Below are 16381 nucleotides of genomic sequence, written 5' to 3'. Positions count from 1 at the left end.
TGTGGCCGCCAGCGCCAGAGATCCTGAACACTGTCTGGCAACACTTGCCAAGATCACGAACTCTGTCTGGCAACGTCAAAAAAAGAAAAGGCGCGAAAGTTCGTTGGATTTTGTCCGGGTGTTGCCCGAGGATGTCTGTGACAGTTCTAACCTTTTTTAATAAAGTTCTTTTTTGTTACTGTTCGTGTTTGCCTGCTTAATGTTAGATCTAAACATCAGTAGGATTGAATGACAAAATATAAATTTGAAATTAACTTATTAATTAAAACATTGAGAAAGAAATATGTCTATAATTTTACTTTAAATATGTAATTTGTTAGGATATTGATAATTACATCAATAGAAAATGAAAACTCAATAGAATTGGTTAAAGTTTTCAGCAAGCAATTTACTTTATTTAAAATAGAAACACATTTTATTTTTTAGAAATCATTTCAAATAACAAAGCTTAATGGCCATTTTTGGAGAAGTCAAAAATTTTTAATTTTGAATAAATGGAATTGAATAAACTTTACAAAATAAATACAATAATAATATTATTATTATTGTATTTATTTAAATTAAAATTATGTAAAATTAAAATCATCATAAATAAATTACCATTATATGGTAACAATTGCCTCTAAGTGCAATAATAATTGTTTTGTAAAGTTTATTCAATAATAATGAAAATATATTATTATTATTATTATTTATTCAAAAAAGAACAAATTAAAAATCTCTTTAATACTAATGCTAAATAGAAATATCATACAAGCATTCTGAGTTAATGTGAAAATTTTTTAATTATTTAAGATTTAATATTTTATTCTGAAGTACCTATTCATTGTTATCTTCTATTTGTGCACTTAAAAATTATATGTTTCATTAAATCAAACTCATTATTGTAAGTTAGTAATTTAAAAATTTTAAAAAGAGTTCTATTGTGTAATAATTTTAAATGTAAATTTCATTGACTATAATATAAATTAAAATTCGAAAAAGCTGAAAAGTTGTAACAGTAACCCAAACCTGGGTCCAGAAATAAATCTTGGGATGGCAATTTATAATTTGTATAATGAAATAAACAATATATAAAAGTTTTGTCATTCTAATAATTACTTAAACTATATAAACTTAAAGAATACAAAAATATAAAACTGGAAAGTAATTATAAATATTTTAAAGTATAAACATTATTTTAATGAAATCCATCAAACAAACAAAGTGATAATAAGATACGTCGTACTAACCTTGTATAGCATTGCATTTACTACTAAAAACATAACACAAATGTTTTTAAGTAGTAAATGCAATGCTATACAAGGTTAGTACAACATATCTATTATTTTAATGATATACTAAATGTCCTGTTAGCAATAAAATATTTTATAAGAGCAATTGTTCTTATCACTCTTCCTTTAGATCTGTATCTGCAATAATCACAATTGAACAAATATTGTTTTTATGAATAATTTTTATAGATTATTTACATTTATCTATGTAAAACAAAGGATTTATATTTTACACATAAATGTAATCCATTGTATTTATACATCTGAAATATATGTTTTTTTATTTTTAATATTGAATATGATGCATCCAATTTTTCTTAATTTTGACTTGTTTTTTCACATTTATCTGAGAGATAGGTAATTAAATGTTTTCCTTATATTTTTTCCTTAAATGTTTTCTTTATTACTTCCTTATTATATTTATTTCATATTTTCAATTATTACTTTAGCATTTTAATTTAATTTATTTGAAATTCATGGAATAAATTTTAAGTTTTTATTCATTTAAATTATTTCTTTACATGCATAATTAGTAGTATTATTGTCTGTTAATAAAAATTTGATAAGAAAAGAAGAATAAAGTTAAATTTACATATACGAGGTCTGTTCAAAAAGTATCGGACTTTTATTTTTTCTGTGTAAACCAATGATTCGCGGGAGGCCTCTTTCGGTGGAGTTGTGGAGGGGACAGTCATGCACAGCCCTGAATTTTTTCCCGCCTGCAGGAAGCATTAGTCGTTGTAGTTGGCCTATGAGTGAGGACATCTAGCGAGCTCAGGTCGGATTCCACTAAGCTGGAAAATGACTGAACAACATGAGCAGCAATATTACATCAAATTTTGCCAAAAACTTTGGCGATACCCGAGTGTAAACCATTCGCAAGATTCAGCAGGCTTTCGGGGACGATCCTCGAGGCCAAAAAAAGCACGGCAGGTCCGCAGCAATATCAAGGTCATGTTGACAGTTTTTTCGACTCGCGTGTGGTGGTGTATCGTGAGTACGCACCACAAGGCCAAACCATCGCAAAGGAGTACTATCAGGAGGTCCTTTGTTGTCTTTCCGATGCTGTGTGACGCAAACGACCAGATCTGTGGTCGATTAAAACTTGCCAGCTCCATCGTGATAACGCATCCGCCCATTCTGTGCATCTGATTCAGGCTTTCGTCGCCAAACACAGCACTCCTGTGGTTTGTCATGCTCCGTACTCTCCCCATATGGCTCTGTGTGACTTTTGACTATTTCCCAAACTGAAAATGCCACTAAAAGGAACCCGATTTTAGTCGCGAGAAGACATCGTGCAGAATGTGACGGACTGGCCGATGGCCATTCCAAAAGATGCATTCCAGCAGTGTTCCCAGCAATGGCAGGAATGCTGGGAGAAGTGTATACACTACCAAGGAGACTACTTTGAAGGAGATTAGGGTTTTGTACCTCAAAATCAATAAATGTATTTTTGCTGACCAAAGGTCCGATACTTTTTGAACAGACCTCGTACAGTCGACCCCCCTATAACACGATAGATACGTTCCGTTCTTTATGAATCGATTTCTTACGAGTCCTTGCCAATCACAGCCCGACACATGTGAAGTTTACGGACTACAGCTGTTTGAAAGGTTTTCTTCCATAAAATTAATCGATTCTAGACTAATTCGACTCAACATTTCCAAAATACATATATTTTTTTTGGGAATAATCCATATAAACTACGCTATAAACAAAAAATTGTAGGATTACTTACCGAGTATGCACTGTTCGATGTTGCCATTGCTCAAGCTTGTTTTCGTCGCAGAGCAATGCACCAAACCATTGCCGTGATTTCTAATAAGTTATTTTTCTGCAAAAACTTCGGTGAACTTTGGAGACATCATTAATATAAATAATTTTTATGTCCGTTGAATAACAAATGTTTCTCTCACAGGAAATGTATAAAATTACAGTACTGTATTAGACTTACAGTACCTAATTTACATACTGTACAGACAATAGTAAACAACTTACTCGCCTAAACTCTCTGTAGCGTGGCGCTGGACGGCGGAAAGTATATATATAATTATAATAAAGTTACAATAAATTAAGCTAATATATAATTATATGTACAGTACCTAATTTATATATAATTTATATATAATACTGTACAGACGATAGTAAACTCAATTTACCTGCCTAAATTCTCTGTAGCGTGGCGCTGGACGGCGGAAAGTATATATATAATTATAATAAAGTTACAATAAATTAAGCTAATATATAATTATATGTACAGTACCTAATTTATATATAATTTATATATAATACTGTACAGACGATAGTAAACTCAATTTACCTGCCTAAATTCTCTGTAGCGTGGCGCTGGACGGCAGAAAGTAGTTCGGCTGCCCGATGACGTTTTACTGAATTATAGGAGTTTTTTTACCAGGTTTGTACAGATACTGTTGCAATTTTTTCGCCGTCTTATAGGAATCGTAATTATAGGAACCCATGTTATAGGGGGTCTACTGTATATATAAACTTAACTCATAAATATAAAAAAATATACAATATGGTTGATTTGTTTGTTTTCTTGTTTTTTGATAACCTCAATCATAAAAATTGCATTTTTATGATTGAGGTTATCAGAGTTTTACTTTCCAACAATTTTTTTTAACAACCAGAAACAACAAAATAAAACTGTTTACAAAATATGAAAGTGTAACTGAAAAAGTTTTATCATCAGGTGACCAAAAAAGTTTGTGTGGTTTTTGAGGTTAAAATTAAAATGTATAAAAAAAAAGGTGAGTGAAGATATTTTATTCAGGAAAGTAAGCACCACACAATGTATAATCTTTTCCCAGAGATACATGTTTGTAAATACCACTTCAAAAAAATCCTGATCTTTAAAAGCAAAGTGTGGCTGCTTGCAATATTGTTTGTTTTACTTTTATGCCTAACATCTTTTCCTTCATTCTTTGTTCTTTGTTCCTTCTTTTTCGAGAACTTTCTGTCTCCTTTTGTTCTTTCATCAGTCAACAAGCGGGGATCCGTTCCTGGAACCATCAGGAACAATAAGAAGAAAAGTCACATGAGATGTTGGGAAGAAAGTTGTAGGCCACTTTTCAAAGAGGATGGATTTTTTTTCACTCAAGCCGAGAAAAGGATCGGCAGTTTTAGGAGCGGAGTCAGATGAAAAGAAGCAATGTCTTGCATAGTGACCATATGGTGTGACAGATGATCCAAGTGCAGTCTTTGGATTGTGTAGTGAACTCTTGTGACAAGTAGTAAAGAAAAGGAAAAAAGGAAGGCATCAAAGAGTATTTTGCCTAAAGAAAGAAGTGGAACTTTATACGAAGACTTCCCAGTAGACCCCCTTTTCATTGGAAAGGAACTACGTCATTCAAACACAAAGAAAAAATATCCCGGACATTTCTATCCTTATTCTATCTCTATCCTCTTCATGAGTTTTATTCCATATTTTCGTGTTTTAATTTTTAAGATAGTTTTACTGTAGCCTTAGTTTATAATTATTGTAATGTGTAAATGGATATAAGTTTTTGTACTTTCTTACTTGACACATCTCCAAACAATCATTTGTGATACAGCATACTTTACTGCAAAAAATCTTGTCTAATTGATTTTTGTGGACTTCCAGTGACATGTTCAGTCTTCCTGTTTCTTTTTGAAGCTGAATACTACTTGTCTCTTGAAATTACTTTAAACAATGTCAGATACATTATTTGAAGGTTGATACTTTCCATACTGAATATGACATTGCATTGTGATAATAAACTTTGTTTTGAGAAATCAAAATGCACACATTTCTTTCTCTTAAACAGTTATTTTCAAGTATAATATCATATTATCTCCCAAATATCAATGTAGTGAGTGCAGCAATGCCAAATAAAACTTTTGAGTTACTCTTTTGTATTCTGTAAGCAGTTTTATTTTGTTATTTCCAGTTGGAAAATTATTAACCCTGACAATAATTTAAAATAACCCTGTCTATTCTTATATTTGTTCAAAATATTTTTTTACATGACTTTAAAATATTTAAATTTAAATATTTAGTCATGTAAATTATGCATATTTAGTCATTTAAAATCATGTATAAAATAATAAGTGTTAAATATAACACTTATAATAATTTAAAATAGCCATTAACTTTTTTTAGGTATAAGTAGAAATAAAATAGAGAAGATTGGTATGTTTTCTTCAGACACAGCACAGTTTTTCTTTGAAGATGTTAGAGTTCCAGCAAAAAATATTATTGGTGAGGAAGGAATGGGTTTCACATATCAAATGTTACAGTTTCAATATGAGAGATTGGCAGGTTGTGTAGGAGGTATGTATATGTTTATTATAAAAGTAATCTTTTGCTACATTCTAAAATATAATTATGATACATGAATAATATCATAATTTCATGCAGCTAACCTACAGTCATGTATATTTAAAAGTCAATTTGAAAATGGCTGCAGGTTACGGATGATATGGGCTGTCTGATAATTTTAACTTCCAATTTAAAAATCATCAAATAGCTTTCTTTTATCTAAACTCATAAAGAGCATCTTTAAAAGATGTGAAAAATCCTTTGCATGCTTCAGACATTTCTCTACTAGTGCAGTTTTTTTAGAAACCACTAAAGACATGTAAATGAATGTCTTGTAAGTCTGTTTTTTTGAAGCCCAGAAATTATCAGAAGTATTACATAAAAACAAAAACAAGGGTTGGTCAGTGTAGACTAAGAAGGTTATCTTACCTAAGGTTTAATCACACTAAGAAACCAATCTAACACATTTTAAAAATTCTTTTGTACACAATTTAAAGAATTTTTTAAAATGTGTAAGATTGGGCACTTGGTATGATACTCTTGCATAAGATAACCTTTGTAAATATAAATCAAATACTATATTTTAATATAATAGAAGGGTTAGCAGTACGAAATAATCTTAATCTTTGCTGTTGTTATTTTTTGCCCAAGCAACACAGGGCTCATTTGCTGGTATATTTTAAAATTTTAAGATAAATACTTTTGTATTACTTAATCTGTTATTAATATTTAAATAGTTTTGAATACATATGTACTGTACATTTTATAATTGTAATTTATTATCAAATATATTCAGTTCCCGTTTCATTGGAAAGGATAATACAAGGTACAATAGAATATTGTCGACAAAGAAAGGCATTTGGACAATCTATCTTGGATAACCAATACATTCATTATCGACTAGCCGAATTACAAACAGAAGTAGAAGCTCTTCGTTCTTTAATTTACAGGGCTTCAGGTACTGTACATGAAATTATATAATAGTTTGATGTTTTTCTTATTTGCAATTTTACAAGTTCAAATATATTTTTTTCATAATGTGAAAGTCTTTATAATAATTATTTATTTTTAATTAATAAAAAATAAGCAATACTTCTTATATACATTGACAAGAAATTTATCAAGGAATAAATATGGTAAAGATAAAACTGCTTGATTCAGATAAAGAAAACATTTTATTCAGACACTTTTGACTTCTAATCAGGCTATCCTCAGTTTACATGCAAATTGAAAGTCATAGAACAGTGTTAAGAATTCTTAACTTGCATCTGTAGTAGGTTCTTCTCTCATGAGATAAACCAAGTTTTGCACATTATAACACCTGATGTAATATGATATTTTGCATCATGGGGGACCAAAATGAGAAAATTTTATATCTAATATTTTATTTTAATGTACAACAGTCAGGAGATGGGAGATAAGAAAGATATATGCACGTCGATGGGCGGTCGTACGGCCTGGAATGCGACAATCACACAAATGTGGAATTGATCAAAAAATTGAATAATTTGCGTTATATTCGAGTTTTCCCGCGATTTTAGCTATGATTCGCTCTTTTGTTGGTCGATTGACTTTGTTTGAGCCAATAAGTGTTTTGTTACCACCCCTGGGCTTTAAATATTTCGGTAATTACACTCCCCTACCATTTACAGTAAATCTACACAGTTGGTTGAACACAATTAAAGGGAAACTCCTTCTAAAGTTTTATTGGTTATCTTCTGTCTTTGTTGACATTACTGTAACTAATCACAGACTTGTGAAAGGAAAAATTGCCGCGAAAAATCCCGCCTCCAACCTTCGAAGTAAAATGTAAAAAATCATAATAAATTCGCTTTTTAAATTGGTTTTTAGCACTAATTAACTAATTTAACGTTTTAACTCCTTGATCTCCGATCAATTTTTGATATTAATGTAATTAAACGTAAAAAATAGTTAAAACTGAAAAAAACTTGTTAATTTTGAAGAAAAAGCTTCAAACTTTATTTTCCATTGTCTGGCCTTTCTGCGAAATTTGACATCAATGAGTCATTGTGTTTACAGCTGGATGACCTTGAGAACAGCTGGTGTTGGATTTTCTGGGACATTCTCATAGAAGTGTCGGGAGGTGAAAGGTTTATAGTAGGGTGAATACTAGCTGGCCGTATATTTTTAAATATTTTTAAAAAATTAAAATTTTTATTGAGATTTCCGACCCCCCGACTTAATTAAACTTATATATAATAAAATCTATTAATTAAAAAAATTTAAAAACTATCGGAGGTCGTTTTTGACATCAGAAACTAGCTTTAAATAACTTACNGCTGAATCAAATATTTTGGCAACCCTTACATTTAAAAGGATTTCGTTTTTTTAAATGCACGTATATTTGTTTTTTCAAATGTGAAAGTATGTGTTTTTGTAATTTTTTTCTTATTAAAATTATGACTAACCTTTCTATGACTTACAAAACATTTTTCAGTTGTATGATAACTTCGTTTCCATACAAAGATTTTCTTCAAAGAACTTGGCATTTAAATTTAAATTTAAGGTGAAGTATAGTAAACTGTAATTATTTATTTATAATTGCCAATATTCTAATTATTCTTTGAATGATTTAAGATAACCTGTTTCATGAAAAGATATGCTAAGCAAAATATGGGAGTTTCAGTAGCAGGCTTCTTCTATCTTCGAAAAAATTTTCTAATTCGGGTAGGTTAGTTTATGAAAAATTTATTTATATACAATAAAAGTATTCTTTTCATACAATAACAATATTATTTTTATTCATAGATGGTGAGTGCATTGTACTCCACATTCTCTTCAGTTCTTCAAGTGACTGGAGTCATAAGCAAACATAAATCATGTGATAGAACATCTACAATCAACAATATTACAAATGATCAAATTAAATCTATTTTTAATGACTCCATTATCTCACAATATTGAAAGATTATACAATCTGGTAAATGTGAAAGAAATATTTCATTGAAAATCTTTCAAAATAATATTAGTATAATCAACAATTGTAACAATTATATGTTATGGTGTTTCATAATATGATGATGATAATAATAATAATAATAATATACGCAATTGAATTAATAAGTAATTGTATATATAAAAAATAGCATGCATTAGAATAAATATAAAAAATTCACAACATTTTTATTTTTTACACATGCATTGATAGAAATCTAGGGTCAGACCCGGGCTAGATAAATGTGATGGTAAAAATGAGAAAAATTACGTTATTAGAAGAATTTATTATGTAATGTTAAAATAAGTTACATCTTTATAGCTTCATTCTTAAGTTTTAATTGAATGTAAGATTACATTGAAAAAAGTTAATTATATGCACTTATTAAGTTGTTTGTTTTATTACTCTTATAATATAATAAAATTGTTGATACATGTCAAAGTTTTTGAAAATATTGTGTAAATAATAAATAAGAAATTTTGTAAAAATAAAAAATTTGCAAGAGCAATGTTAATCGCTTTAGTTTTCACCAATTTTTAATATTAATGTAATTAAACATAAAAAATACTTAAACTGAAAAAAACAAAACAAATGCGTTAATTTTGAAGAAAAAGCTTCAAACTTTATTTTCCATTGTTTTGCCTTTCTGTGAAATCTGACACTGATGAGTCATTGTGTTTACAGTGAGATGACCTTGAGAAGACTTTGGATTTCCCCGGACATTCTGATAGAAGTCTCGGGAGGCAAAGGGTTTATAATAGGGCGGATACTAGCTGGCCGTATATTTTGAAAATATTTTTAAAAAATTCAAAATTTTTTTGCGATTTCTGACCCCCGACTTAATTAAACGTATATATAATAAAATATATTAGTTAAAAAAATTAAAAAACTATTGGAGGTCGTTTTTGATATCAGAAAGTAGCTATAAATAACTTTACCGAAGGAAAATCCGTGCACTATAACTTTAGAACAATGAATGAAATTTGATATCAAATTCCCATTAAAAACAATTCATTTTTAATCATGCGTCATTAAAGGTAGATTAAAATCGGGATAAAATTTTTTCGCGCGGGTAAAAATTTTTGAAAAAATTTGGAGACCTAAAAAACATCCAAAAATTGAAAAAAAAAATTTTTTAGGGGCGAAAGGACCGAGTTTTTTGTAACGCTATGTAAACTTGACGAGTTATCTCGTCAATGGGGAGGATTAATTACTAATATTTTTCGCACGGGAAAAAATTTTTGAAAAAATTTGGAGACCTAAAAAACATCCAAAATTTACAAAAAAAAATTTTTTAGGGGCGAAAGGACCGAGCTTTCTGTAACGCTATGTAAACTTGATGAATTAACTCGTCAATGGGAATGAAGGGAGACATTAAATTAGCTAATTCAACAATATTTAATCGTATAAATATGTTTTTAAAACTATCTAGCAACAAATATTCCCGGGAAACTCCAGTCTCTATAGTAAGTCTATGGAAGACGTTCTTGCTGTTAATTGGCTTTAAAATTTTTGTTTCTATGCTTAATACGCTTTAATTGGTAATTTATATTACGACTGAATCAACTTCAACGAATGAGTGTTTTCAGAACCATCTGGTCTGTATTTTCCCGCGAAGAACCAATCCACGAAGTCATTACGTAAACAAACCTTAAAAAAATAGCTATATTCATTATTTTGGAGCGTAATTCTACTAGTTTTCATGTTATTTGACTCTACTTAGACAAGAAGATTTTTATCAAAAGCTTCCAGCTGAAAAATTTTCCGGGAAACTCATTACTTCTGGATATTGCGTAATCGCAGGAAAAAATTAACTAATCATTTATTATAGGGTACTATTATATAAAGCGTTGAAAAAATATGTAGAAAGTGAAAAGTATGTTGATAAACTTTGACTTAAAAATACCGGAGCCACTACCCACTCCCCACAGTTAGTCATATAGGGAGACAGAATACATTGTAACAAAAACTTTACTCAGAACTGTTTATATATACGTGAGGGCAAAGTCAAATTTTCGCAGTTACATAATAAGAGAAAATACGTAAACAATTGCTTGCAAATTTAAGTTGTATAGTCGATTACTGCAATAATCATCAAAGTAATATAGAAATACTTTTCATTCTAAGTAAGATTTATTTTGTATCGCTCCTATACAGAAGAACTTAGTGATAATGACTCAATAAATACTTCATCCAGTGAAGACAAGGAAGTAAGCGAGGTGAGTGAAATATGGAAAATTATTTCACTTAATAGTCGTGTCCACCATAAAGTGTTTCAGTACATATTCAGACCAGGACTGAAACATGTAAATTTGTCCCCAAACGACGAGCCAATTAAGTTCTATGAACTTTTTTGGTTAGACTGAAGCAAAAGGTATCCAGCTAAAAAAAGGTCTTAAACGTAATATTAACGAATAGACATAGATATATCTAGATGTAATTTGACACGCTGAGTCGATTGGTATTAAAAAAAATTACTTACGATCAACCGTTTAAAAGTTACGAACGATTTTTTATTTCCGGCTATTTGCTTCGTTTAAGAACAACTTTATTAAGAAATAAGCAGGCACTCATCGATATTAACAAAACGAGTTACTTTAATTCACCATAATACATTCCATCTACGAGAGAAAGCGACATTATTGCTAAAATGGTGTCATTAGCTCGCGAACACGCGTACACACGACAAGGGATTTAATGTCTTTAGTTCTTTATTCCAAGAAATCCGCTGTTATGCAAAAGGTCTCCAGCTTTAATTGCGTTTTATACACATTCTTTCCTCGCTGTTTCACATCCAGGAGTTTATATAGTATACATATACTACACACTCGTCATTAAAGCCTTCCTACGCCCATTTTATATCACTTATACAGCGACGAACGCTTTTACCCTAGATGCTGGCTACTCTGTACTAGCAACATTAAAAAGAAGTGACAATTGTAAAGTACATACAAAATAGTATTACGTTATGTATGGATGATTTTGTTGTAATGATTTTATAGAATTCGTAAAATTTATTATGAGCAATGTAGTAAACTTTGTTTAATATATTACGAAAATGTTTGCGTTTGAGGCATGCCACCGTTCTTCTGTTTTCTTTATTAATGGAACTTTGTCTGAGCTGTAATGAGCGATAGTTGGTATCAGGAAATTTGTAAATACAGTACTTTCTTCTACTGAATAGATCATAATGTCGACAACAAAAATGAGAGGCATATTTATAAGCTCTTTGAAAATTCACATCTTATGGAAATATGAATTTTATTTCTCGTGCCTTTTATAATTGACGTGTGTTTTGAACACTATTTTTATAGAAAATGCTAGACACATTTTTAAGCAAGGTTAATTCAAAACTAACAAATTCCACACAATTCGATTACAATAATGTTTTGTACTTGTTCATATCGTTTGATATCGTCTTTCGTCTTCTACATTGTTAATTGTACTGTCATTTTTTATATTTTAATTTAATTTGTATCACAATTAGACAGAACATTGTTTCTGGACAATTAGACAGGCACGTTGTCTAATTGTCCAGAAACGGCTATCAGTGGTCAGTGTTGTTAAAGAAGACTTTTATAAACTGAATTTATTAGAAACAAGAATGATTTTTGAATTTAGTAGCAATGAATGACATTTTTATTCTATAAAAATTTTATAATTTTATTTTATATTTTTAATTTGTTTTTGTTTTGTATATTTGAAAGAAATTTTAAAGATGTCTGTAATTGTTTTTTCGGTTTAAAATTTTAGTTCAAGTAATGAATGGAGAAAATGCAGTTCTTCTTACATCCATGTTGAAATTAAAAAGTGGCAGACTTTTAAGAGAGGCAGCAGATTCCTGCTTACAGTTCTGGGGAGGAATGGGCTACACCAAAGAAGCCGAAGTCAGTAGATTCTTTCGTGATAGTCGTCTTTTATCTATAGGAGCAGGAGCAGACGAAATTATGCTGGCTATTATTTGTAAATTGATGGATATATTGCCTGGTAAATCAAAGAAAAAGACAAATTAATAGTAACTTTTATAATTTATAAAATATATATGAAAAGTTATATCTCCATACAAACCAAATTATTAATTTTTGTATAAATCTATTGTAATTTATATGATACTTTACATGAACTTTTAAAAATACGATTATATACAAACGAATTTATTAATTTTTAATATATTTTTAAATATAGTAATTAAAAATAATTCAGCATAAATTTTAAAGATATTTTTAACTGAAAAATATCTTCAAAATTTATGATTTAAAAAAATTATAATTTAAAAAAAAATTGTCAACTTTTATAGTTTTTTGAAGTTCATTTGTAAATATAGAATTTAAAATATGTTAATTTACAAATATACATTAAAAAATTAGATAAAATTATCAAGTGTCAGTTTCAATTAGTTTTTGTTATTTGTATATCTTCAAATTATATTTTATCCTTGTACTTATATTTTTTTTAATAAACATTACCTGGATCTGTATATTGGAATACTTTATTAGTATCTGGCTGCTTGAATTTTAATTTAACACAAGTATTCTATTTTTTTTAAAGTACGAATAATTTCATCATTTATTTATATTTCAAATATAATACAAATGAATAATAATTCTCACCTAGTCACTACCTTGTCAAGGTGAGAGAGTTTAATATTTTCAATACCATAGAGCAAGCCTTGTGGTAGGATAAGCTCCTAGTTGGACAACTCATATCAGAGAGGTCTATCCAGAAACACAAAGAAAATATGTTTAAAAGAAAACTATTCGAACATTTAGAAATTATAAAAATATAAAATAATAAAAGATAACACAAGCCTACAGCTACATGACTTGGGAGGTTTTCCTAACAGATGGGGAAGGGGGAAAAAACCAACACATATTAATGTTAAAGCAGGTGTGAAATAGTGATGTACTGCAAGTTGTGTAACGCCATGATACAGCACGAACTCACCAAATTCATATTTTGTATCGAATATTGAAATCTATGTATAGTGACTGATGAGGAATATGATAGGCCCGAAATTCGCTTCGCAATAAATACATAGGGAAAGAAAACAGTGTCTCAATTTCAGTGACCGTCCAGTGTGATAAGTCTGCCTATTGGAAAATTGCATTAGCAAGAATCATAATAAACTTTTTCTGGAATTTATGGGACAATCGTTACAGAAGTTGGGCACAATGTTGTAAAAACCGATCATTCCATTGATTTTCTTAGCATTCTGGCCTACTTCTTCAGAAATAAAAATTTTGAAGTAATATATAAGAAAAATATTTTCAAAAACTTAAAAAAAAATAGTTACAATTTTAGTTAAGGCTATTGTTAGTTTTACGGGCTTTTTAAGCAAGATAACTCTTCGGTGCCAACAGAGAACATTTTAGAAAGATGGTCATATAATGAATGAAAGGAGAAGTAGAATAAAACCAGAAAAATTAGATACTCTAATTTTTTTAAATAAAAAGTTGTAATAAAAATTTATAATAATTTTCATATTTACAATCTTTGAAATAACATTTAAAATTGTGTTAATATGTTCAGTTTATCATCTTAATAAACAATAAAGTTTAAAAGAGTAGTTACTTGATCAGTTATTGCATTACCAATTTCATTATCTAATAAGATTTGTTTTCAAATTGCGATATTTTGCATTTTTTTTTGTAATACTTCGCGTAATCTTGAGTTGATCAATGTCCAAATTTCTTACTAGCAAGGGTCTAGTCATTTATATTATCAATTATCAAATTTGATAATTGATAATATAGATATTGATTATGAAGATTAATCTGTCAACGACATGGACATTTAGTGGTTTCAAAAGTGAGTTTTTAATCATTTACATTAAAATTTTAATACTCTGGAGAANTGAATCGATTGGTATTAAAAAAAATTACTTACGATCAACCGTTTAAAAGTTACGAAAGATTTTTTATTTCCGGCTATTTGCTTCGTTTAAGAACAACTTTATTAAGAAATAAGCAGGCACTCATCGATATTAACAAAACGAGTTACTTTAATTCACCATAATACATTCCATCTACGAGAGAAAGCGACATTATTGCTAAAATGGTGTCATTAGCTCGCGAACACGCGTACACACGACAAGGGATTTAATGTCTTTAGTTCTTTATTCCAAGAAATCCGCTGTTATGCAAAAGGTCTCCAGCTTTAATTGCGTTTTATACGCATTCTTTCCTCGCTGTTTCACATCCAGGAGTTTATATAGTATACATATACTACACACTCGTCATTAAAGCCTTCCTACGCCCATTTTATATCACTTATACAGCGACGAACGCTTTTACCCTAGATGCTGGCTACTCTGTACTAGCAACATTAAAAAGAAGTGACAATTGTAAAGTACATACAAAATAGTATTACGTTATGTATGGATGATTTTGTTGTAATGATTTTATAGAATTCGTAAAATTTATTATGAGCAATGTAGTAAACTTTGTTTAATATATTACGAAAATGTTTGCGTTTGAGGCATGCCACCGTTCTTCTGTTTTCTTTATTAATGGAACTTTGTCTGAGCTGTAATGAGCGATAGTTGGTATCAGGAAATTTGTAAATACAGTACTTTCTTCTACTGAATAGATCATAATGTCGACAACAAAAATGAGAGGCATATTTATAAGCTCTTTGAAAATTCACATCTTATGGAAATATGAATTTTATTTCTCGTGCCTTTTATAATTGACGTGTGTTTTGAACACTATTTTTATAGAAAATGCTAGACACATTTTTAAGCAAGGTTAATTCAAAACTAACAAATTCCACACAATTCGATTACAATAATGTTTTGTACTTGTTCATATCGTTTGATATCGTCTTTCGTCTTCTACATTGTTAATTGTACTGTCATTTTTTATATTTTAATTTAATTTGTATCACAATTAGACAGAACATTGTTTCTGGACAATTAGACAGGCACGTTGTCTAATTGTCCAGAAACGGCTATCAGTGGTCAGTGTTGTTAAAGAAGACTTTTATAAACTGAATTTATTAGAAACAAGAATGATTTTTGAATTTAGTAGCAATGAATGACATTTTTATTTTATAAAAATTTTATAATTTTATTTTATATTTTTAATTTGTTTTTGTTTTGTATATTTGAAAGAAATTTTAAAGATGTCTGTAATTGTTTTTTCGGTTTAAAATTTTAGTTCAAGTAATGAATGGAGAAAATGCAGTTCTTCTTACATCCATGTTGAAATTAAAAAGTGGCAGACTTTTAAGAGAGGCAGCAGATTCCTGCTTACAGTTCTGGGGAGGAATGGGCTACACCAAAGAAGCCGAAGTCAGTAGATTCTTTCGTGATAGTCGTCTTTTATCTATAGGAGCAGGAGCAGACGAAATTATGCTGGCTATTATTTGTAAATTGATGGATATATTGCCTGGTAAATCAAAGAAAAAGACAAATTAATAGTAACTTTTATAATTTATAAAATATATATGAAAAGTTATATCTCCATACAAACCAAATTATTAATTTTTGTATAAATCTATTGTAATTTATATGATACTTTACATGAACTTTTAAAAATACGATTATATACAAACGAATTTATTAATTTTTAATATATTTTTAAATATAGTAATTAAAAATAATTCAGCATAAATTTTAAAGATATTTTTAACTGAAAAATATCTTCAAAATTTATGATTTAAAAAAATTATAATTTAAAAAAAAATTGTCAACTTTTATAGTTTTTTGAAGTTCATTTGTAAATATAGAATTTAAAATATGTTAATTTACAAATATACATTAAAAAATTAGATAAAATTATCAAGTGTCAGTTTCAATTAGTTTTTGTTATTTGTATATCTTCAAATTATATTTTATCCTTGTACTTATAT

At 29.0% G+C, this 16381-nt stretch overlaps 1 protein-coding gene across 1 annotated transcript in view; it reads left to right on the top strand.

Annotated features, from left to right (window-relative positions):
- The window catches only part of LOC111642125 (probable acyl-CoA dehydrogenase 6), a 38613-nt gene extending 25997 nt beyond the window's left edge, over positions 1-12616 (top strand). Inside the window, exons 5-7 of the mRNA XM_023388406.1 lie at positions 5412-5586; positions 6371-6532; positions 12284-12616. Coding sequence (XP_023244174.1) covers positions 5412-5586; positions 6371-6532; positions 12284-12543 — 597 coding nt within the window. The 3' untranslated portion in view covers positions 12544-12616. The remainder of the gene's footprint in view (positions 1-5411; positions 5587-6370; positions 6533-12283) is intronic.
- Positions 12617-16381: the final 3765 nt, after the last annotated feature.

The sequence above is a fragment of the Centruroides sculpturatus genome, unplaced genomic scaffold, assembly GCF_000671375.1.
Source record: "Centruroides sculpturatus isolate CEXI.00-Female unplaced genomic scaffold, Cexi_2.0 scaffold1397, whole genome shotgun sequence".
NCBI classification, from domain to species: Eukaryota; Metazoa; Arthropoda; class Arachnida; order Scorpiones; family Buthidae; genus Centruroides; species Centruroides sculpturatus.
This window is presented reverse-complemented; position numbering and strand designations above follow the sequence as displayed.